The sequence below is a fragment of the Peromyscus eremicus genome, chromosome 9, assembly GCF_949786415.1.
Source record: "Peromyscus eremicus chromosome 9, PerEre_H2_v1, whole genome shotgun sequence".
NCBI classification, from domain to species: Eukaryota; Metazoa; Chordata; class Mammalia; order Rodentia; family Cricetidae; genus Peromyscus; species Peromyscus eremicus.
In genome coordinates, this window is record NC_081425.1 from 52109441 (window position 1) to 52134104 (window position 24664).

Genomic DNA, 24664 nt, shown 5'->3' on the forward strand with positions numbered 1-24664 from the left:
CCCCTTCCTCACTGGCCCTCCCTCCCCGTGTATTTCCTTTCTCCCTCCTGGAGAGGGGCTGAGGATGTTTCAGGTTTATTGGCGGGCTCCAGAGAGATTGCCAAGAACCTAATTACCTGAACCCTAAGCCCTAAAGTTGTTGGGGAGCGAGTAGGCACTGGTTCAGGGCGTCCTCCCCTGGAGCTGGTGAAAGGCAGACAGGCCATCTCTGTGTAACAGAGCCAAGGCTGCTGTCTCCCACGGAGGGGGAATGGGTGTCTTCGTTTTGGTGAGGATAAAGAAGATGTGGTCCTGGAATCCCACTGCAGAAACAGACACAATTCTGTCTTGGTCCTTTGTTCCAGGCATCTCTGGACTTTAGCTCTCCTTTTTATTAACTGGTCTTCTATCTTCCAAGAGTTCCTCCTTTGCCTCATTAAAATTAATTTAACCTGGGATGTTAGCCATCTTAATGCTTTACCAGTCTTAGAAGGCATTTGCATTTACATTTATTTGTTTTTATGTGTATGGGTGTTTTGCCTCTGTGTGTGTGTGTGTGTGTGTGTGTGTGTGTGTGTGTGTATGTGTGTGTGTGTACACACACACATAGGCCATAAAAGAGTCCATCAGGTCCCCTAGGACTGGAGTTAACAGTTGTGAGTCTCCCTGTGGGAACTGGGAATCGAACTCTGGTCCTCTGGAAGAGCAGCCAATTCGCTTAACTGCTTAGCCATAGTTCCAGTCACAAGGGAATTTGCATTTTAAATGAAAATGCTTAGGACTGGTGCTCCAGACTGGGGATGTGCTCAGTGGTGAGAGTACTTATGCCACCTGATCAAAGCTCTGGGTTCCAAGCCTTCTAGCGACCTCTTTTTTGGTGTGTATATTGTATGTATGGGTCCCTGTCCATGTGCATGCTCATGTGTGCATGTGTCCCTCAATTGCTCTCTGCCTTATTCTTTTTGAGACAGAGTCTCATTAAAGCTGGATTTTACTGATTGGGCAAGATTAGCTGAACAGTGAGCCCTAGGGACCCTTCTATGTCTCAGTGTCCGCATTACAGCTGTGTGCACTTTTTATATGGGTGCTGGAGATCTGAACTCAGGTCTTCATGCCTCAGCAGCTCACAATTTTCTGTCTGAGCCACTCCCCCTCCCTCCTCTCAGATAGGGGTCTTGATTACCCGTTGAAGTCAGCCGAGAGTGGCCTTACCTCCCAAGTGCTGGGATTATTGATGTGTGCCTTTACAAGTGGCTCTACCTAGCAATTTGGAGGAAAAAAAAAATACTTAACAAGAGTTACTAATAGAACCTGAAGATACTAAGCACAGTACTCAGAATGTCCCCTGGAACTTGGAGGTACTCACTAATGCTGCTAGGATGGAAATCTGGTTGTAGGACTTCGAGCCCAATGATGAGAAATGGGAGTTCGCTGTTGCGAATGGGAGGACTTGCCCCGGCGGCATCGTTCTTGAGTGCCAGTTATCTTGAGGGTCTTCAGGTGGTTTCCACTTTTGGGTGCCTCCCAGGAGGGTCACTGGAGTCCTGCTGCTCATTAGTGAAATCTCTAGAAGTCATTGCCATGTCTTTGGTAATGACTTCCAGTTTAGAGGAGAGGCTAGGTAAAATTTTCCTGGAAGCTTGAAGAAGGAAAGTTTTGGTTCCCTGTAGGGTTAGTGAGCTTCATGGGGACCTTGATGCTGGTGCTTCTGGTTGATTACAGTCCTAGAAGGTTGGGACACTGATGTAGGATGTCTGCTTTGGCTGGCCAGGCCTTGTATATATACTCTGTTTTCCTTACATTTTTTTTTTAGATTTGTATTTTTTTTTATGTGTATAAGTGTTTTGCCTGTATGTATGCATGTGTGTGTGTGTGTGTGTGTGTGTGTGTGTGTGTGTGTGTGCTTGGTGTCCATGGAGGTCAGAAAAGGACATTTCCCTGGAACTAGAATTACAGATAGTCGTTAGCCCCTATGTGAGTGCTGGGAAGAAAACCAGTCCTCTGTGAGAGTTAATAAGTGCTCTTATCCACTAAGCCGTTTCTCCAGCTCTCAGTCTCTTTACAGCAGCCAAGTGAGGAAGATCTTTGGGCTGTCTTTCTCACTTCTTACTATGAAGATCTACATGGCTGGGAGAATCTTATTAGCTTCCTGGAAGTTAATTGGTCTCAACATGGCTGATCTATTTGAACTCGCCCCATGTAACTCCAAAAAGAATGCTTTTGTCTCTAGCTGTTGTCTCTTTTGTGACTGTAACAAAGGGAAGGAATGAGGTGGTTGGGGTGGGTAGGATGGATGAGGTGGTTGGGGTGGGTAGGATGGATGAGGTGGTTGGTGTGGGTAGGATGGATGAGGTGGTTGGTGTGGGTAGGATGGATGAGGTGGTTGGTGTGGGTAGGATGGATGAGGTGGTTGGGGTGGGTAGGATGGATGGCGCTACAGGCAGTTGTGAGCCACCACATGGGTGCTGGTAACAGAACTAGGCCCTCCGAAAGAGCAGTAAGCACTATTTATTAACCACAGAGGCGTCTCTCCATCTCCTCCATCTTTATTTTCTGAAGACAAGGTCTCTCACTGAACCGGAAAACCTGAGGGAGAAAGCAGTGAGGAATAGAAAGGAGGCTTGACTGTGGTATCCCGGCATCCTTTGGACCAAACATGGAGGTAAAGAAAGAGCCCAGGCCAGAAAAGAGGCGTAGCACTTGAGCTTCTAATAAGTAGACATGAGAGACTGTGTTACTTTGAGCTCAAGTCCTACTTTCTAAAGCTGTTTCAATGGCCATGGGATCCTCTCCAAGGATAATCACATACTTCACTTTTATGTATTTTTAAATTTTGTATTTGGTGTGTACACATGTGCCTGTGTGTGTACATCTCTGTGTGTGTGGGTGGGGGGGGGGTTGACTTCATGCACGCATGTGCGTGCATCTGTCTGAGTTTGTATGTACCATGCTCCTGCACCTATCCTTGGAGATCAGAAGAGAATGTCAGATTCCTTGGAATTGGAGCTCCAGGTGACTCTAAGCCATGTGGATACTGGGAAACAAGCCCAGGTCCTCTGCTGAGCCCTGCAGTCCTTTCACTTTGGAGTTTCTCTGCAGCTCATTGCTTCGGCTAGGCTGGTGGGCCAACGGGCTCCAGGGACCTGCCTGTCTCCATATCCCTTCTCTACAGCTGCAGTTACAGGCACACACATGGCCATGCCCAGCTTTTTTACGTAGATCTAGGAATCTGAACTCAGATGCTCTTGTTTGCCTGGCAGGTACTTTATCAACTGAACCACTTCCCCAGCCAGACGTAGTTCTCTTTTAAAATCTATTGGTCTTAATTCAAATGAACTTCTTCTAATCATGTAGAAACGGGATATTTGGGATCACACTTCAGGTGATTTCAGGGTGTCTGATAATCAAAGAGAAAATGTTTTGCTACAGAGGACCGCTTGCTGGGAGGGTGGGAGTAGCCACTAAATTCCCAAGGTGATTTATCCTAGAGATCGCTCCCAAGGCCTAAGTGAGCAAGTCCCTAGAACTAATTAGTTGTCATGGGTAACCCAGAGGCTGAGCATTCAGGACAGAGCTGGGGCAGGGAGGGAAGGGAAGTAGTAACAGGCAGAACTGAGAAAAGTGTACATTGTAGGTAAATGTCAAACACTAGCCCTGGCCTGGCTATCATGAGTTCTGATTTTCTGGATAAACTACCCGTCTATGACTTTGGCTATGACCAGTCTTATTCATGGGCTTCAAGAGAGTTGGACAACCCTCCTTTTCTGCTAATTTCAGCTCCAAGTTTTGTCAATTCATGGGTTTCTGAATGAATTTCTAATGATGGGGGCTAGTAAGGGGAGAGGGAAAGAGAATTAATGAACCAGGTCCCCTTTCTCAGCTCTCTGGGTTTCTGACTATCTTAGGCAAGTGTGGGAGGAATGTATTGAAGTTCCTAGTCACAGTTAAAGGTTCTAGGAGGGGCGGAGTTCCTGGGGCAAGGGTGGGGTGTGTGTATGGGGTGTGTGTATGGGGGAGTGGGTCAGGGGATGAGGGCTTGTAATAGGAACTTTGCTGTCTTAGTTCAGAGGCTCACAGAAGGTAAATGGAGTCATGTGCTCTAGGGCCTGTCTCTCCCCTGGGACCCATGGTGGGATAACCCCTTCTCAGTTAGGAGGGATGGTGTCTCTGCAGAAAGGACTCTCGGGGGATGGTGCTTTTTGGAAAGAGGAACTTCATGATTCGAAATGAAGCAGAAAAGGTGTGTGAGTGTGTGTGTGTGTGGGGGGGAGGGGTGGTAGAGAAGGCAGTTGGGGAGAAAAGTGAGGAGACAGAAAATGGGAGGGACCATGGGTAAATTCTTATCTCCGTGGTTTGCAGTACGCCTGCTTTTGTGCAACAGGCTTTATTCATAAGGCAGGCACTGATTTTTTTTCCCTTCACCCTCAGAAGGAAAACCTTAGGTCTTAGAGAGGGTTGCAGGCTTTTAGGTCTGGTCTCAGCCTCAGCCCCAAACTGTTAATTAGTCCTTTAGTCTCTTCCATCCCAAAGAGGATCGGAAAGCACATCTTTGGCTTTTTTTTTTTTTTCTAAGCTGCTGTATGCATCCAGTCAAGCAGGATTCAGAGAAGCAGTCAATGACTCTCTCGAGCTCAGAACTGTAGCTCTTGGTGGGATTAGTGTCCTATTCTGTGAGCAGCTCATGCATGAGTTTAACGCCTTTGTAGGGGCTGGTGATCACCAAGGAAATAAGTCTTTGGGAGTAGAGGGCTTGAGGCAGGGTCTCACTGTGTAGCCCAAGTTAGACTTGAACTTTTAATCCTCCTGCCTCAGCCTACTGAGCTGATGATTAGAAGAAGTGGGAGCTCACAATTGCCTGTAACTCCATCCGTCTTCCTACCTACACAACTACCTCTTCAGAGACTCCATAAATCCTCATTCAAGATGGAATATGCTAAATACTCCACCAGTCCTAATTTTGAAGAAGGGGGAGGGTAATTACCAGTGTGAAACCAGGGAAGGAGGAGTATGAGGGTGTAGGGGGACCCAGAAACAGTACAACATGGAATTGCTATGGATCCCAGGTTGGGGGCAGGGGTGGGGTGGGGTAGGAGTCATCCGACACAATCTCAAGAGGTAATAACCCTGTTAATTGAGAGGTAATGATCCTTGGCATTTTCATCTTCAAAGCCAGGAACAAACTGTAATTAATGCTCCCACCACCCGGGGGCAGGGTGGGGTGTAGGGAACCTTGAGCTACTGCTACTCAGGGAAACTGAGGCATTGGTGGAAAGTCCTTAGGAAAGAGGAATGGAGCCCAGCATATGCTGGGATCTTCGGGGAGCTGGGAACACATCAGAGCATTGCCCTCTCCAAAACCTTGGCAGCCTGGAGAGAGTTGGGGAGAAGCCAAGGTCGTGTGTAGGATGGGAGACATACACAGGCCTCACCACAGGTAGTAGCAGGGTAACTGGGTTTGCTGGTGGCTGAGCTTAAGGAGCTTGGGCTCAGGCTGTGCCTAGTTTCCCAAAGCACGGCCTGGGATGCTCCAGGAGTGGACCTCGTAGTCCCCAGCGTGTGCTGCTGTCTCTGTAGAGTGCAGAGGGAGAGGATGTGGAAGTCCTTCGCTCCCAGATGCAGGCGGGCTCCCCGCACATTCAGAGTGACTCATCAGGCGACTCCAAAATGCCTCCCGGTTTCTTCATCTCAGTCTGGCTACCCCAAGCCCGGAGGGAGTTTTTCATTAGCATGATTATCCTGCTGTTGTTAAAAGCTGGTAAATCTCACCCAGAGACCGAGGCCGGGAGCAGCCTCTGAACTGCAGTCTGAGTTCATAGGTCCCCAGCTGCGGGCCAGCGGCGCCACTCAACGTCTCTGGTCACCAGTTCAAACCTAGATGTCCGGGTACCTGGGGCAAGACTCTCCAGCTTTGTGCGGTCTCAGGGACGCCATCTCCCCCGTCTCCCACCTTCCAAGTGCTCACCCCCAGGGTATACAGCCAAGTTCTGTTCTACCCGATATCACCCTGGGCAGGACAGGGGGTGGGTTTTCACAGCCTTACGCCTCAGCCTTCTTGGTGGGAAAGTTGTGGGGATGCTTTGTTCACATGCTTCCCTATTCCCCCTCCCCCTATTTCTGCAATTCCTTGATAACTGTGCCCCTTCAACACAAGGGTGAAGAGTAACTTCTGATTTTGTGTAGATATCCATTGCATCTCTATTTCTTCCTGGCCCCAACACCATCCTCATCCACATGGCAGGAGCATCTGGTGTCTAGTAGGACTTTGCCCTTTCTTTTCTTTTCTTTTCTTTTCTTTTCTTTTCTTTTCTTTTCTTTTCTTTTCTTTTCTTTTCTTCTTTTCTTTCTTTCTTCCTTCCTTCCTTCCTTCCTTCCTTCCTTCCTTCCTTCCTAACAAGTCTTCAGGGGGTTGTGTGCCCACGGCACCATCACACATTGGGCTAAGGCATTGGTGAAAGGAGATCAGGTCTTTGCAGTGGGGAAAGTCAGGTCCCGTGAGGCTTCAGGATGGGTAGGGAGAGTAAACAAATACAGGTGATCTGGTGGTAAGGAGTGTGGGTAACAATAAATTAGGAAGAGAGGGTGGAGTGGTGAGGCCTATCTTGGTAGTTACTCTTTGATCCTTGCATTTGGAGGTATGGGTTGGTCTGCTGGCTTACCTGTCAAAGTACTCATTTCCAATATATGGGTCAGAGTTTTGGTCCAGTTATGTCTTGGCTTATTAAATGCTCTGAAAAATTCCATGTGATTATTTATAATTTGTTTACTTATTTACTTAGTCTCACCAGAGGCCCATGGGATGGCTCGACAGGAGGGATGCCAGCTGCTAAGCCCGACAACCTGAGTTTGGTCCTGAGGGAACCGACGCTGAAAGCGGTCCATGCTTGTCGTACCATGTGCATCCCTATGTGAATGCACACACAATTAAAAAACAAATCACATGGAAGTACATTAGGGACAGTCAGATCCTGAAAGCAATCGTCACTCGGTCCCTCTTCCTCTGGAGTAGCTTCTTGCACCTATCAGACAGTGTTGTGAGGACAGGGCCACTTTCATAGTCTTTCTTAGGCTGGAGGGGGAGGGTATAACGGGGTAGCAGGTCACTGGTGATAGTGGCTTTGGGTGCCCAAGCCCCAAATCTCGGGATCACACTTCCCTCTTGCACAAACTGTGCTTTTTTTTTCTTTTTTTTGGGGGGGAGGGGAAGGTGGAGAAGTTTCTTCTAGACCCCAAATGAAAGAAAAAGTGGTCATGATGGAAACTCAAACACATTCTTCCCCATTGCCTTACTTCCCTCCCGTGGTCACACTTCCGGTTGCCACCACAGGGTATTTTAGGCTCAAAAACAAAGCATCAGATCTATTTGAGCAACTTTTGTTCCATCGGAGTAGAAGCCTGAGGGGCCTGTGGCCGCCCTGGGCTAGGCCACTTCCCCGGGGAACTGACGCGTTTCCCCTTCTCTGCCAAGGTTCAATTTAGCAACTTCGTCGGGCCAATTTTGGCTTCTCCTTTCCCTGGCTGGGCAGCACATAGGCAAGGGGCCAGAGGTAGGGCTGCTAGAAGGATGGGCATGTGTCTGGATGCCTTCCTCGTGAACTTTAAGGGCAGGCTTGCTTCCCTTCTGCCAGCACCTCCCTGCCCCTTCCTTCCCCAGTCTCACACGAGAAACCTCCATTGCAACCATCAAAACTCTGCTTGCAGCAGCAGGCGATTGCAAAGGGAGATTTGTGGTTAGGTCATGTCTGGTCCTTAGTCTCCTACAAACGGAGGGTTTTGTGTTTTTTTTTCTGTGTTAGTGGTGAGCTGATGTGCGATCAGGCTGTGAGTGAGAGTATGTTGAGGTTCAATAACATAATTACAAATGCAACTAACTTGTCTAAGGATGTCTAGAAAGAGGTTGGCACAGTCAAGACCCCATAGTGTCTGTCGGGTGTGTACACCATGTGATTTTGTGTGGGTTGTTGTGTTGACAGTATGTATGTGCAGGTTGCCTCCAGAAGAGGTGTGTTTGTTGTAAATGTGGATGTTCATGCTTGTATATGTGTGGACGGACAGAACAAGACCGACAAGAAGCCAGAAGGCTCTTGAATTCTTGACAGTTGTGACCAGGGTCCATGTGGGCAAAGGTTAGGCTGTAGATCAGTGGTCCTCAACCTGTGGGTCGCAAATCAGATATCCTACATATCAGATATGTGTGTTACGATTCATAACAGTGGCAAAATTACAGTTTTGAAGTGGCAATGAAAATAACTTTATGGTTAGGGGTTAACACAGCATGAGGAACTGTATTAAAAGGTCGCAGCATTAGGAAGGTTGTAGATGCTGCTGTAGATGTTATTTCTGTGTGGATCAAGGCTTGGAGGGTAGGCTGACGGATTGCAGCTGTGCCTAGGTAAGCCTGCTGTACTACCAGCCAGGGATGAGCCACTACTGGTGCTCGTAAGTGCCTTGGTCACCCTGTCTTCTCAAGTTTTCTTTCCCATCCCTATGGACTACAGCATCCCCTCCCAGTGCGCATGCCCCTCTCCTCTTGGGGGCCTGTCTTCCGACCGTTCTCTTCTGACGTTCAACTCTTGACAGGCTTCACCATCACACAACTGTACTAGGGCAGGGACTTTGCCATCCGTAAGTTGCGCGTTTCCTTAGGGTGCACACAAGACTGTCTCTGTTTTTGTGGGTGGGTGGGGGTCTTGGGAAGCAGAGAGGATGTAGGCTTGTAGGCTTGCAGGCTGCTGCTCAGGCCCTACAGGAAGTATGCTTATCTGCTTTTAGCATGAGACTGGACGTGAAAGTGGGAACCCAGGGCAGCTGGGTCCCTTTCTGACGGCCTCTGTTTCGTTCCATTTAACCCATTGCTCCTGACTTAGGATTCTAGTTCATGATTCTGTGTGTTGCCTTGGGTCCCTGAAGTGAATATGAGGGTGCCCCCCCCCCCCCGCTTGGGTTTTGTCTAGCTTGTATCTGAAATAGATGTTGCCTGTGGGAGATGCCAGGGTTGCCAGCTCCCTACATCCATAAACCCACCTTTAACTTGGCTCCTTTTCCTTCTTAATCGTGGGAATGCTCATTCTACTCTGCTGTAGCGCTTTCTCTGCCACTTTCCAAAATAACCATACAGAGTTGTAGGATACGGAGGTGGAGGGGACCTTACAGAGCAAAGACTATTTGATAGATGAGGAAACTGAGGCCAAGAGAGGGTGGCTGACTTGCCCAGGCAAAGAGAGCAATGAATGGCAGAGATGAATGGCCCGTCAACAGCTCTTTTACAGCAGAACATAGAAGGCTGTATCCTTTTCTGTTTCCTTTTATTCTTGATTCTTGGCTGGTCTCAGAAGGGGAGATGTGGGCCCAGGGTGTGTGTGTGTGTACAGGTACACATCTCATGTGTCTCTTAGCAGCTACTGGGGGGCAGAGGTAAAAGTTAATTACCAGAAGGAGGAAATGTGTTCTGGAATTATCTCAGGTACTATTAAGCTGGCTAAGGTAAGGTCCTAGAGGCTGGTGGCTCTGCACTCCATTCCTTCAAAGTAGATCAAACACCTGGAGAGGCTGGTGGAGGGGGGGTAGTATTCTGAGTGAAGGGTCTTTATCTTTACAGGGAAATGCTTGCTAGTTGCTAAGAAACTGGGTGTCTTTCCTGATCTGAGCTTCCCAATGTTTTCTTAGTTTTGGGAGGGGGATGCTGGGCTGGGGCTCAAGCTGCTTTGCTAGTTAGTCCTCTTCCTGGGCTGCCAAGGCCCTTATGGGTCTGACAGGAAGGACTCTTACCTGGAGGAGGTGGCTCCTGGGCCTGGGCCTCATGGCTTGTTTCACCTGAGCTGGGGAGAACAGGTAAAGTGGAGGCAGGGAAGAAGGGGAAAACATGTATTTGTTCAACAGCCTGCGTGCCAGACACTGCATTCTAGTATCCGCCATACTATCTCCTTTAACGTCGTACGTAACCCATCCTAGAAAGAAATCCTCCCCGCTCCCCCTGCTTTCCATTATACTCTTATTGCACTTGAAACAGAGGTCTGAAACAATGGAGCTGCTCAGGTCACTAGATTGTCATGTGGCAGACATCCACACGAATTTAGGTCTTTGGCGGGGGCGGGGTCAGGGGAGTGGGCTTTCTTTCTGTTCCATGGCTACTTAGCCCTAACACCGTCACCATCACCGCCACCATCATTGCCGTCACCGTCATCAGCAACACCATCATCACCATCATTGCCGTCACCGTCATCAGCAACACCATCACCACCACCACCATCATCATCACCTTCACCCCCATCACCACCGTCTCTGTCATCACTGCCATTCTTGAGTGCTCCTAGGTGGCGGTCCCTTCTTTCCCACTTTCCCACCTTACTACCGTTTTTTTTTTTTTTTTTAGAAGTATCTATCACACAGGTGTGGGGGAGGGAATATAGAAGGGGGTTCAGTGAATGGGTGGCGAAGCAGTGAAACAGTGGCCTTTGAAAGGCCGGGAGCGCTGATGTGGTCTTTGGCTGGGTCAGCCTGTTTGCCTTGAGTACTCCGAGGCCCTAGCCTTTTCCACAAGGGTCCAGGAGGGCTAGCAGCCTTTTTCCTTGGACCCAGTCCAGCCCCTCGAGTGAATAAAAGATCTGGACTTTATTTTATATTGCCCAGAGAGTAAAATTAGAGTTCTGCTTCCCCCTGGATACCGTGGCACGAGGCTTTAAGTTAATACAGTCTCCTGCCATTGCTTTGTGTGAGTCAGAGAGCAGGGCTCTGTTTCTCCGTCTATAGGGATGAGTTTGCTACAGCCTGCCTCGTCCTCGCCAGGCTGTTTGTGGTGTCAACTAAATGAGAGAACAAGCACGGGAGACCTGAGTAGGTTGTGAATCAGGGTGGGAAGACAGGAGATGAAACATTACATGGAAAGCGTTTGGTGTAGTGCTTGGTATGCAAGAAGTGATCAGTAACAACTGACAATGATGATGATGATGATGATGATCACAATGATGATTTTTTTGTTTAAAGATGTCAGTTCTCCTTAGTGTGGAGAGGAGCACATTATGCTCCCTTATGTATTTCTTGGCAATTTACACGCCGTTGTTTTCTTTTGGAGGAGCTAGTGAGAAGGGGTGTGAGGCCCACCGAGATCTGCAGGTAAAAAGCTGAGTCAGGATTGGGCGCCCCCATTGGTTGCTCTCCAGGACTTCACTTTCCCCCTCCACCTCTAGGCCTTCCACTGTGGTTCTGGAAGGACTGGGCTGGCGTTAGCCTAGGACCTGGGCCAGTTATGTTTTTCACTTCTTAGAACCTGAAGAGTGAGGGTCCCTCACGGGGCTGAACTCAAAGCCTAAAACTCTTGGGCAAAAGAAAGGAGGGGTGAAAAAAAAGGGAAAGAAAGCAAGCTGATAATTTCCTCGAAGGATAAACATCCGATTTTTTTCCTTACCCCAAAATAAACATGCTAGCCGCAAGGAATTAAAAGCAGAAGAGGGGAGGATGTCTCAATTTGGGGTTGTTCTAGCAAGCCGACCTTCTATTTATCCTAGTCCTGGGCACCAATTGGAGCTGCCAATTACACTCTGCACCTGGCATGGTAAGGGTTATGGAGAGAAGGTTCCAGGGAACACGGAACCCAAAAAGTCCCTTTTGTGGCTGTCTTCCATGACACTGCAAATGGAAACTTCCTTTTGTTTCTTATTTTAGCTCTGCTTACAGGCTTGCCTGGTGGGGTAGAGGGAGCCGGAGGTTCCTTTTGCCCTGGGCTGGCACCAGATGTGCTGCTAGAACATAAGAATTTGCTCCTATTCTTTTGGGCAGGGATCTGAACCTAGTAATGGAAGGGGCAGCATCCTCCCGAGGCAGAGACTCGGTACCCCTCCCCATTGCGTTCCTCAGATCCCATCAATTGAAAATTAACTAATGAGTTAAGAGTGTGTTCCACCGGGTGAAGGGTCAGTTGAGGCCCCTCTACCTTGTAGCCATCGTGGGGCAGGCCTCTAAGAAGGTAATAACCACATGCCTCGCTTCACCCTGCCCCTTTCATCTGGGGATCTCAAAGCACGGTGTACGTGGGTCACCAGTGCTGCCGTGTCCCAGCCAAGGTCTCCACATCTTGTTAAATCTGGGAGGGAAATTGACTGAGGGGATCTTGAGGGGAGTAGAGAGGACCAGGGTGGGGGTAAAGCAGCTGAGAAGTTATGGTTCCTGCTGTACACGAGAGGAGCAGAGATGCATTTTCAGGTGTCCTTGGGTAGCAAAGCCAAGAAACGCACAAGGAAATCCAAGGACCTTAGATGATGAAAATCCTTTCCCCATGCCCACCAAGGAGCCTCCTCACAGATTCTTCAAAGCACACATCTGATTTTTGTCCCCCATCTTTCTCCAATCTACTTATCATTCCATAATCTCTTATTTGTAAGGATTCCATTCAAAACTGTAACATGGCCATAAGGATGGGCCTGGCCTTTGTCTACCTAGCCAGCCAATGTCTTTCTTGCATGTTTCTTTCCAGCTACTTTATTGGCCTTTCATTTTCTGGAAGATGCCACATAATGTTCCTGCCAGCAGCTTGGGGAAGCTCTAAGGAGCTCTCTGTCTCCATCTCTAGTCATTGACTTAATCGCTATCCCACATTCTAGTTCCAGCTCCAAACACCACTTCTTCCAAAAGGCCTGACCTCTCCTGCTCCTGCCAGAAACCAGACCCCCTTTACAGTTTCGTAACACTGTCGGAGTTTGCTATAACTTGACTGTGACTATCTGATGATTAACACCCCCATCCCAGGTTGCTAAGCTCCACAAGAGTAGCACCTCTCTCTCTCTTTCTGCCCAGGGTCTAGCATGGAACAGGTGCCAGCCAAATTCCCTAAAGAAAGGTTGTTGGCTGTTGGAGCTGGAAAGGTCCATGGTCGAAAACCCAATTTCCACTACCACTTCTTCCTTCCACACTGCCATAGCTGGGGATGTGGGGCTTCAGGGAGGACGGACGATCTGGAGGCTCAGGCCCTGGGATCTGGTCTTCTGTCTGTCAGCCTGACGCACTTGCATTTGTAAGGAGTCCTCAAAGCGAGGGCTGGACTCTGGTCCATTCCTCCTTGTCGGTTTTCTTTTCTTCTTTCTTTCTTTTCCTCCTCCTCCTGTGTGTGCATATACCCATGTGTTTGTGCATGAATGTGAGGTCAGAGGAAAGTCTCAAGCATTGTAGTTCCTTAGGCACAGCCAACATTTTGTTTAAGACGGAGTCTCTGTCTCTCTCTGTCTCTCTGTCTCTCTGTCTCTCTGTCTGTCTCTCTCTCCCTCTCCCACCTGGTTTTTTAAGATGGGTTTTTCTGTGTAGCTCTGACTGGCTGTCCTGGAACTCACTCTGTAGACCAGGCTGTCCTAGAGTGTGGTGATTTTGTGTTCCCCAAAATATTGTGCACCCTAATAAACTTATCTGGGGTCAGAGAATAGAACAGCCACTAGATACAGAGGCCAGAAAATGGTGGCACACACACCTTTAATTCTAGCTTTCCGAAGGCAGAGAGCCATCCGGATCTCTGTGAGTTCAAAGCCACACTGGCAACAGCCAGGCATGGTGACTCACGCCTTTAATCTCAGGAAGTGATGGCAGGAAGCAGAAAGGTATATAAAATGTGAGGACCAGGAACTAGCCTGGTTAAGCTTTTAGGCCTTTAGCAGCAGTTTAGCTGAGATCCATTTGGATGAGGACTCAGAGGCTTCCAGTCTGAGGAAACAGGATCAGCTGAGGAATTGCCAAAGTGAGGTGGCTGTGGCTTGTTCTGTTTCTCTGATCTTCCAGCGTTCACCCCAATACCTGGCTCTGCATTGTTTTTATTAGTAAGACCTTTTAAGATTCCTGCTACACTAGAGATCTGCCTGCCTCTGCCTCCTGAGTGCTGGGATTAAAGGTATGGGCCACCACTGACCAACTAAGACAGTCTCTTATTGGCCTGGATATTGGTCAAGTAGCCTAGGCTATTGGCTAGTGAGCTTTGGGGAATCTGTTTGCATCTGATTCTCATTTTTCCCATTACTGGGCTTTTTTACGTGGCTCCTGGCTATCCCAATGCAGTCCCTAATGCTCACAAGGCAAGCTCTTGACTGAGCCATCTCCCCAGCCCTTCCCTTATTAATCTTCAAAGGAATACAGGCTAGAAAGTGTAGTCGGAAGTTTTCTGGGGGGCGTCTTTCTGTACGTTGTGAATATATGTTGTTCCCATTGGTTAATGAGTAAGCTGCTTTGGCCTGTGGCAAGGCAGCTTAGAGGCAGGTGGGAAATTCAAGGAGAGAGACAGGAAGGAGAAAGGTGGAGTCTAGGGAGAGGCCAGCCTGCCATCCAAGGAGCAACATGCCAGCAGACCGGCAAAGCCATGGAACATGTGGTAATGCATAGGTTAATAGTTACGGGTTGAGTTAAACTATAAGAGCTAGCTAGCAAGAGGTGTTCCATAGGCCATACAGTTTAATATAATCCTCTGTGTGTTTACTTGGGTCTGAGCGGCTGCGGGATTGCGGGTGGGAGAGATTTGTCTGACCTCTGGGCCAGGCAGGACTGGAGAAAACTTTCGACTACAAGAAAGTGACTTATTAAGCTCTGGGTGACTTTTTTCCCTTTTTTTCTTTCTTTCTTTCTTTTTTTTAATTTGGAAGATAACAAGAGGAGATTCTGTCTCCAGACCATCTGTAGTGGATTACATGACATGGGCACACACCTGGAAGGTACAGTTTGCAGCTCAGTGAACAGTTAATTTTCACTAAGTTTGCCTTTCACCTCGTTCATTCTTCCAAAACCTGCTGGCTAAGCCCCATCAAACTCAGTCATGAACTGGGTGCTTGTTTTGGGCTGTGGCAGCTGGTAGTTCTGCAGAAAATCGTCCATTTCCCAAGCACCTAGAAAGACAGACAGACCACAGAGAGATAGTAAGGGATAACCACGGACTTGAGATGGCCTGACAGGAAGAGGTCAGCTCTGAGGGGACAGAGTTAACCTTGGTCACTGGGCTAGGGAGTACATACTGCATGGGAAGTCTTCTGGGCCCTAGATTTAGGGGGGCTCTGGATGTTTGTAGAGCCCCTCACACATGACAGAGATAGAGGCCTGTTTGTTAGAGGGTGATAATAACATGGCTCAGTGAGTTAAAGCCACCTTGGGCTTCCTTCCCCCGGGCCTTTTATTTAATATACATTTCTGCCTTCTCACTCCAAGTAGAGAGTATCATCAGATGGATGTTGATCTTCCCACCTCCTCTTCTTGAATGTCTTCTGACTTCTGACATGACAAAGGCATGGATACTTCTCTTCACACCTGCTCACCCTAGGTGTTGGGGCTGAGATTGCTCTTCTTATAGTCCCCCCCCCCCCCCCGCCAGAGCCCCAAGCACCTCACAAAACACAGCTCCTCCTTGAGGTACAGGGAGAACGGTTACACCTAGATCCTCGATAGGGATCAAGTGTGGGAGACATGTTCCCTGCCTGGGACCGGAGAGTCCTAGTCAGTGCCTAGGCCAGAGGGGTGACTTCTCTGGGGGAGTCAGCCCAACAAGGTGTACCTTCTGTGAGGAGCGTAAAGGGGTGTTGTGGCAGGGAAATAAGCGTACAGCTCCAGGCTCTGGAGAAAGTCGAGAGAAGTGGTTGGAGTTATGTTCCCATGTTTCTTTCCCAAATCCCAAGCTTCAAGCACCCTGGCTAGAGGGTTGCCAGGAGAGTTCAGGAAGCACTGGTAGGTTTGGACTTCAGACAACAAGTAATTTGTCGTATATCCTCTCCACCTACTTCATGGAGTATACTTACACTAATTTTTAGTCTTTTCCTCTTTATTTGGATAACTGTAATTCACATGTGTCCTACAGTGTTTTATTCTTTTAGGGGAGAGGCTAACTCTAGAAATCTTTCTTGGGTGGGAGAACACCCGAAGAAGGCCTCACTCCACCAGCTGTCACTGGGATCCAGAGGGAAGAGTGACCACATGAGGTTGGCAGCTGGAAGTCCCTGCAGAGCATAGACCACTGGTGGTCCCCAGTTATACCCACAGCCACTTTTACAACGAGGACGAGATCAAGTCCACCCATGTTTTTTCCTCAACTTACCCCCTTTCCCCACCAGGTAAGGTTCATGTTTCAAAGATCTTCTGAAGGACTGGAACATTTTGGTAATACCAGCTCCCAAAAGCTAGAATGATGTTCATGCAGACAGTAATGATGAATGCACACCCTGTGGTGTTTGCCAGGAGCCAGGTGTTATCACAGGAGCAGTATGTACATTACTTCATGTCACTTCTAATGTGGAGGACTGTCATTGTTCCGCCTCACAGATGGGATTCGGTGGGGGTGGGGGGGGGTGGGCAGGGCAGGATGGGGTGCCAGGATGGGGATACAAAGCCTTTCGAGGTTCCTTCAACCCTACTCAGTAACTGCACATTTGACTCAGCCTCAAGAGCTATAGGGTTAGAGCTTATGCAACTGTCTTGGGAAGGCAGCTGAGACTCTGCCAGCTTGGCCTGTAGATAGGTTCCGACCACACTGGGCAAATCCATGGTGTGGCTTTGTGTCACTGTTCTTTTGTGTACATTGTGCCTGATGAGAACCCCTGGACCCCCAGGGGGCCAGGCTGGCTGGGAAGAAATTTTGGTCATCTGACCCTTGGAAAACACATGCAGGTATGTCTCTGTATGTATGTGCATGCATGCCTCCCCATTACCTGTGTGTGTGTGTGTGTGTGTGTGTGTGTGTGTGTGTGTGTGTGCCAGAGAAGGGATCTTGGGTGAAATAGTGTGTGGCAGGTATGAGGGGACAAGGTAGCTTTCTCCTTTCCTCACTGAGTATGACAGGAAGGAGCCTGGGTGGCAATGAGGGAATTGAAACCCATCACGAGATCAGAGTAAGCTGGTGGAAAGAAATCCCCTATGTCCCGAGAGAGGCCTGGCTCCCCTCACATAGAGTTGGCCAAACGCTGTCTTTTGTATGAGCTCAGAGTGCCCTGAAACACTTAGGCTCTTTCTAGCCACGTTTTTAACAAGCTTGTGGTTCTCAGCAATTTGGGCAGCAGCTCCACAAAGCCAGGACCTGGGCTAGTCTCCTGCTGGCTCTTCCTTTGGCTCGGCAGAGGACTCCTTACACACCCCCACTTGTTTCCTGCCACAGAGGGCAGGAGGAACTGACCCAGAGCAAGTTCTAGAAGGAAGAGGGGTGAGTCAGGCCCTCGGGGGGCATGTGGGGAGAAATGGAGAGCTGTGGCTTCTGTGGTCACTGCTCAGAGGAAAGCCCCTTCCTGTATGGCACTGCTCTGTCTCTGAGCTGCAGGAAGAGGGCGGGACCACCACCCTGGTAGCCACCAGGGTTCTTCTCGGCACCAGGGCAGGGTGGTGAGTGCACTGTCCGAGGATTCGAGGGGGAGGCAGCCTCTCGTGTTTATATCCTGAGCTGCCTGGAGGGAGCCACACAGGGGCTGGCACTCCTGCGGCAGAGCCACACAGACTGTATGCAGTTCGGGCTCTGTGCCGCCCTAGGGCACTCCTTCCATCCTACAGAAGCAGTCGGAAGAGCTCTGCTAAGAGGCGACTGCTCCTGCTAGGAGCTGGTGGAGAAGAGGTTGGCCAAGGTGCTGATGTTGACTTGGTTGTGGAAGGGGGCGAGGGGAGCATGAGGGACATATCTAAAGCCTGGAGGAATTTGAACCACACTATATGCCTAGCCTTATGCCAGGCACCAAGGTTCTGAGAGATGAAGGATCCTCTCTTCAGCATCCAGGAGAAGGACCACTCCTCTGAGTTTCACTCCCAGGGAATGCCATGGCTAGCGGGTTTGGAACGGCCTTGGTGGTAGATGTTGATGGTCACTTTCTCCCTTTTAGGTCCCGAGTCCACAGGGCTGGCTTTTGTGATTTGCAAGTGGCAGCTGTACGTGCCTATCGTTTGCAGGCCTCAGGGGGATGAGATTGACAGTTCATCTCCTAGAGTTGGTCCACTCTGAGTTGAGTGAATCTCTGTGCTCACCCCATTTATGTAACCCTGGCAGGGCCTCCCTGGGCCTCTCTCAGGCATAGGTGGTGGGAGCTGCTTTATCTCTTTACCTAGCTTCATTCCTGACCTCAGTGAATTTCTAATATCACCTAATTAACACTGGATTAAAAATAACCCAGTCTTGGCCAGGGAGGCCTTGTCTAGTAGCACGGCTTTGTAGCTGGCTCCTGACTGATGTTCACAGTCCCTACAGCAAGCCCACTTTCAGATTCCCAAATATCACAGGTCAGGGATGCCAAACCCTGCTTCGGTGAAAGTTTCTAGCTGACTTTCCATTTGGTCCTTTCAGCGTAGGGATGTGGGGTCAGGAGGCTGAGGGAGGCAGTTCCCACTCAGGTAAGGTAAGGAACCAAAGACCAGGTTCTCAGCTATTGACTTTCGACTCCTGCTCCAGGCAGTCCATCCAGGGACCTAGGTACCCGGCTCTTAGCTGCCTGAGCCCCAGAGCGAGCGACTTGTGTCTAACCAAGGTGTCTCGCCTCTGCCCTGGCCTTGGCCTCGCTCTGCTCTCCCAAAAGGGAGAGCAGAGGATGGCGGCGCTGAAGGAAACAGCACATATTCAAGTCCAACCTAATAACTCCCCCATGGAGAGCCCGGCTCAGGTCTGTAATTTGTTTGGCTCGCCGGGGCTGGATGCAGCGACGGAAGCGCTGATGCCTTCCACAGAGATTAATGATGTCCTGGCAGTGGTAGGCGGGAGGCCTGAGCCTTTTATTTTTTTTGTGCCATTAAATGACATCCAGAGACTTTCGCTCAGGAGCTGAAAAGCCCTCGTTCCATCACATCCAATTACTTCTGGAGAAGTATTTGCTGAGTGGCTGATCCCGCTGGCTGGAGAGGCTTTGGGACAGAGGGACCACTGGGACCTGGGACTTTGGTCCATATGGGCAGGAGGGAGGCTCTACCCTCTGTAGAAGAGAACCCAGGAGAGCTGGAAGGGAGTGAGGGGATTTCTCATTGTTCAGCCAGGGGCCACTGGGGCCTCCTTCCATCTTGTAGCCGAGGGCCGTGATGGGGAAGGGGGAGAGATGAAGGAATTCAGTGGGCCAGGTTAGCTCCCGCTAGTTCCTGTATTTGGTGGTAGCAATGGCTGGCTGCAGGAATTTGGGAGTTATCTGTGGGTTCTCCATGATCTACGTGTCCTCTTTGGCTTTGAATGGTCGATGTTTGGCCTTGCTGGTGGACATTTCTCCAAAAGATCTACCTTCAGCCTACAGAAATTTCAGGTAGCTCCTGGACAGGGTGCCCGACTGTGTGCTGCCTAGGATGTTCCCAGCTGGGTGCCTGCCAGGGACCCAGAGGTACCAAGCCTTTGCCAGGTGGGTGGGGCCCTATGAAAGCAAAAGAGAGCTGTCTGCCACACAAGCCACAGTGGGATGCGATCGGGGGCTAGGCCCTGGGGGGTTCTGGGGCCAGGCCAGGTGAACCACTGTGGGAGGTCATAGGGGGTTGGGTTGAGCTGTTCTGCAGTGCGCGCTGTATGTATGTGCGTGTTTGTGTCTGTCTGTGTCTATGTGCTGGAGGGCAGTAGTTTGAGGGTGGGGCTCTTCTCCAGTTATGACCTCCTTTTATTCCAAGGCCTCTTCCCTTCATACTCCCCAACTTCCTCTGAGCTTTAGCTTTTGCCTACAGGCTTATGGGGTCCCTCCTAGCCTTGTTCCTGAGTGTCACCACTGCTTTTGCTTTGGGGCTCTGTTGCCTTCATGCCTGTGGCCCCACAGTGGTCCTGTCTCACTCACTCAACTCACCCAGGTTGTTCTGCAGGTGTTCAGATCCATAAGCAAGACTTAGAAGCCATTGTATGGCAGGCCCATGCCTGTTCCTCCTCGTTGACCCTGGAATCCAGATGTCTGTGTGCTGGGGAGCACTTTACAGCTGTCTAGCTTCAAACCTTAACCGTCCCTGCTTGCCGTTTTCATCCCATTTTGTAACAAGTGAGCTTTCCCACTGAAGGTCCCTGGGGTGGTGACTCTCCCAGGGGCCCCATCCTGGACTTGTGGACTTGGAGTGGTGTCTGGAGCAGGTAGTGGCATGCCATCTGTCATATCACAGAACATAGATCATGAAACCCACAGATACTCCACAGATCCCAGCCAGGTGTTGCTACTGGCAAATGACTGCCAAGTCCTTCCTCTACTCTCTTCTACGTCCCCTGACACAAGAGGAGCACACGACTGGCTTGTGGCAACGGAGGGCCAGTCAGTGGCTTAGAGGCAGCATAGTGCAGACTGTAGCTCTTTAGGAGTCTGAGGTTTAGCCAAAGGCAGATGCATAAGATGACCACCTTCAGGCTCAGGACAAGATGCAGTTGCTTCCTGTCTGTCCCTGCACCAGAGCCCTGTAATCTGGTGGCGTGGAGGGAGAGAAGTGTTGAGTGTGTTGATACCAGTGGCAAGAGCCATCTGCCAGGAGAAAGTTGGCCTGCTGCTAGCTGTGGATCCTTTGTTTATCAGGGACTTCAATTTTCCTCGGTCATTCAGGGGATGTCAGTCACCACCCTGCCTCCTGACATGGCGGGGCAAAGGAAAATGTCAACGGAGTACTGGGCAGCTGGCAGAGAGGCAGCCCTGCTGGCCTGGGGTTGGACAGGTAGGGCGTGGATGTAGAGGTTGTCATCTGAAGGCATGAGTAATCATAGAGGCGGCTGCCTCTTCAGGTGCTGAAGGATGTTGACATGGTATGTGTGTGTGAACGTGGGGGTGTGAGAACGTGCAGATCTGTGTGTGAATGGCTTGCAAATGTGTGTCTGTGGGTGTAACATCACCACACACACACACACACACACACACACACACACACACACACACACACTTGGTGACTGAGAGGCCACAGTAGGCTTGGCGAAGTGACAGATGATCGAAGGAAGGACCTCTTCTCTCAAGGAATCTCTAGTGTCATGACGGAAGCAGGATGGACGTGAGCAGAGCAGTATTTACTAACATGAGGAGACCCAGGCAGATGCCTGAGCACAACAGAACACCAGGGGAGCTGACACAGTGAAGGGGACACTATCAGGAGAGTGGGGGCAAGGCTGAGCTGAGAGGGGACAGCACACTGAGGGACAGTCCAGACTTTCGGGGGTGGGGGTGGGGTTGGGGTTGGGGTTGGGGTTGGGGGTGGGGTTGGGGGACGGGACTCTTGGCCCATCTAGATTGGCAGACAGGGATGGGTGAGCCAGTTGTTCCGGCAACATGTGAGGCTCCTAGGAATCTGTGTATTGTTGGGGGGCGGGGCACTGCTATGGGATCAGTTGGTTTCTCTAGAAGATAGAAATGGAAATATCAAGGCCAAGGCTGCTGCTAGGAAAGACGTGTAGGGAAACCATGGAGAATCAGGGATGAGCTGAGGCCATGTTTAGAGGGCACGCGCATGTGTGTGTGTGTGTGTGTGTGTGTGTGTGTGTGTGTGTGTGTGTATGTAGGTAGGACAGGAGCAGTACACTGGGAAGCAGAGAGTGAAAGTCCAGTACGGCCTAGGCCAGAGTCGCCTCTAGCACCAAGTCTGGGCAAAGCATGGCCTTTAGGATGATGTCAGTAAAATATGACCCGTCCTTGTCAGAGGTCGTGGCTTCAGGGGCCCTAATGGTACTTGATATGTTTGGATATCTTCTCCAAAGTATTCTATATGCTCCAGTTCTCAGGCTACACCAGGGTGGCACACACACCCAAGGGAACAGAGACTTGCAGTTCTATTTTGTCCTGTGCACTGGGCACGATGTTGTGCACGACTTATCACGAGGCATTGTCCTGGGAGTGCCGAGGGCATTGGGCAGTCATGACAAGAAAGGATGGGCTGTGGCACAGGAGTGGCATCATGGCACCACAGGACTTCCTCACTAGATCAGGGTGGCTTAAACCCCTCTAGGTCCTCCCTGTGGAAACCCCACTTAGGAATGTCTGGAGTTGGCCCCTTCAGTCAAGTCTGGTCAACGCTCTCATTTGTGTGGCAGAACACAGGAAAGACGAACACAGGAAATCAGTTCCAGGTCCTTCCACTGTAGACTAATCTATTCCGTTTTGATGAGATAGGAATCGAGGGGTATGGGATGTGAGGTGCAAGGTCACACAATGATTGAGAGAGCTTGAATGTCAAGATGTTCTTATTCTCTGAGTACATGTGTCTGTCCTGAGTCACGGGACAGAGTAGAATCCTGAGGAGGGTTTCACCCTCTTCTCTTTGAACAATGCCCCTTGCCACTCGTTACCAGTTATGGCAGGTTCAGAGGCAATCCATTGCCACAGTCAGCCTGTCACCTACAAATGAGTCCCAAAGAGGACAAGGCCCTGAACAGGAATAGAAAACAATTAGCTATACATTTATTTATTTATTCATTCATTTTTTTTTTAAGTGAACTGTACCCTGCGTCACACTGGGGACCTTTAGGTTACTTTAGTTTCAAAACTGCTTTGCAAACATTTACAATTGTCTAGTTAATTGGCTCAGCCAGCTTTATCTTTGATGTCCCTTTACCTAACTCCTATGGCTTCTTCACTTTCCCCCTTCAGCCTCCAGAAGCTGCCCCTGCCTGTTCACCCTGGGGGACACACCATCTGGTTCTAGCATGCCTACATTTCTCATAGCACTAATCCTATGGGCAGAAAACGAGATCCGGGCAAGACCTGGGGCCTGTGTTCCTTGGCAGGGCTCTGTGCCCTGACCGGAGTGTTGGTTTCGCCTAGGGCTCTGTGAGTTCCGAAGCACTGTCAGATGGGGCAGCGTGCACCAGGCTCTCAACACTCTGAGTTATGCAAGGACCACAACAGTCACTGCTTTGGCAATCGCCCTGGGCCCATCTCTCCTGACCTCTCACTGTCTCGCGTCAGCTCTCCTCCGGGGGCCTCCTGCCCGGTTATCTCTGGTTTCTAAGAGAGTCACTTTCATGTGCTACCTCTCCCACAAACAATCTCCACTGGCTTCTTGTGGTCTACCCACTAATGCCACATTTCTGGTAGCCCGTTCCTCTGTTTGCTCCAATTTTCTTTCTTTATTTTTATATCTATCTATCTATCTATCTATCTATCTATCTATCTATCTATCTATCTATCTATCTATCTATCTATCTTGGTTTTTAAGACAAGGTTTCTCTGTGTAACAGCCCTGGCTATCCTGGAACTGCTTTGTAGACCAATCTGGCCTCGAACTCAGAGATCCACCTGCCTCTGCCTCTCAAGTGTTGGGATTAAAGGTATGTGCCACCACCGCCCGGCTTGCTCCCTATTTTCTTACTTGAAAACAATAACAACAACAACAACAACAACAACAACAACAATACCTAACCAACTTTGTATCTCTAGTTTCCACAACCAAGTGCTCCCTCTTCCTCCACTCAAGAGTCCAGATCTTCTACAAAGCCTGATCTATATTCCACTCCTCCAGGAAGCCCCAGGGGAAGATGTCTGTAGGTTGGATGCCAGTGAGCACTTCATCTTTCTAGAGAGGAAGCTGAGGGCCTGAGAAGATTATCACCAGCCGGAGAGTGGAAGCAAGATTTCCTCACCCCACAGTAAAACACCTTAATTCCCTACCTGGACAAAGAGGGGTGCTGTCCTGGAGAGAAAGAAACCCCAGGAAGGGACAAGATCCACCCACAGTCCACATGGCACTATTGTGTCCTCAGTCAGAACAAAGCAATTAAGGACTTAATCATAAGCTGTTCTGCACTGTTATTTAATCAGTTCCAAACTATACTGTCAGCTCCTTGAGGGCAGGGAAAATCCTGTGGGCTCTGGGACTGTTTCTTCTTGGCACAAGGCTAGGCACATGGAAGGTCCTCCCATGGTAGGGCCAGAACCTTTGGCAGCAAAGAAAACTATAGGAGCCTTATTCTGCTCAGATGCATGCAAGGAGCAAGTGTGAGTGTGTGTACGTACGGAATGCTGGTTTTGGTAAAGATCCAGAGTGATTAACAATGGTTTCAGGCCTCATAGATTTGCAGTTTTCTTGCCTTGCTGTCTGTCCTGGAGGGGAGGCAGCCTCTGCCGAGCACTCGGGTCACTGTCTTTCATGGATGTGAGCCTAAGTCACATCTCTGGAGCCTTATTTCAGCAGATCAAGGCAACGTCTTGGGCACACACCACCCCCTTCCTCTCCTGCCCCGGTCACCATTCTTTCTGGCATCCTCTAATGCTCTTCTCCACTTCCATCCTGTCAGGAGAAAGCCAGCTTCCCAGTGTGAGCCTCTCCTGAGCATTTTCCTGTTTAAGGCAAAATTGCCTTGGGATCCTGGAGTCCAAGGTTGAGTGCTGAGGCCAGGTTGAGTGCTGAGGCACACTGCCTTGTCCTACAAGAGTCTCATAGAATGGGCAGGAACTGTGTAGAGGACGTTAGTCCCCCGCACCTTGCAGCTACAGAGCCTTGGCGGCTTCCTGTCATTTTGGCGAGACGGGTACTCAGGAAGCTGGGGAAACTTGCTTTGGTCTGGTCAAGATGCATTCTTTTTTTCCTTTTCTTTGTGCTTGCTATCCAGATTTAAAAGTGTGTCCTTGACAGAGCTCTTTAAAACAGACTTGCACGGCGGCAAGGGGCTGAAGGCACCTGGGGGGGGGGTTCATGGGTGGAAAAGTGGCACCATCTTGGCCCCAGGGGCTGAGTCCTTTGTGATGGATGGCCCCAACTTGGCACACATCTAAAGGGCTCCACCAGCATGCCAGTCCCTTTCTGGGCTTCAGCTCCTTACCTCTGGAGCCTCAGGCACAGGCGATGTGACAATACC

The 24664-nt window shown here is 49.8% G+C and overlaps 1 protein-coding gene across 2 annotated transcripts in view; it reads right to left on the minus strand.

The window, feature by feature from the left end:
• Nucleotides 1-14551: 14551 nt before the first annotated feature.
• The window catches only part of Pebp4 (phosphatidylethanolamine binding protein 4), a 245232-nt gene continuing 235119 nt past the window's right edge, over nucleotides 14552-24664 (minus strand). Inside the window, exon 8 of one of the 2 annotated variants that reach the window (XM_059273385.1) lies at nucleotides 14552-14825. In XM_059273385.1, coding sequence (XP_059129368.1) covers nucleotides 14734-14825 — 92 coding nt within the window. In that variant the 3' untranslated portion in view covers nucleotides 14552-14733. The remainder of the gene's footprint in view (nucleotides 14826-24664) is intronic. The other variant, XM_059273384.1, reaches the window with a different exon arrangement.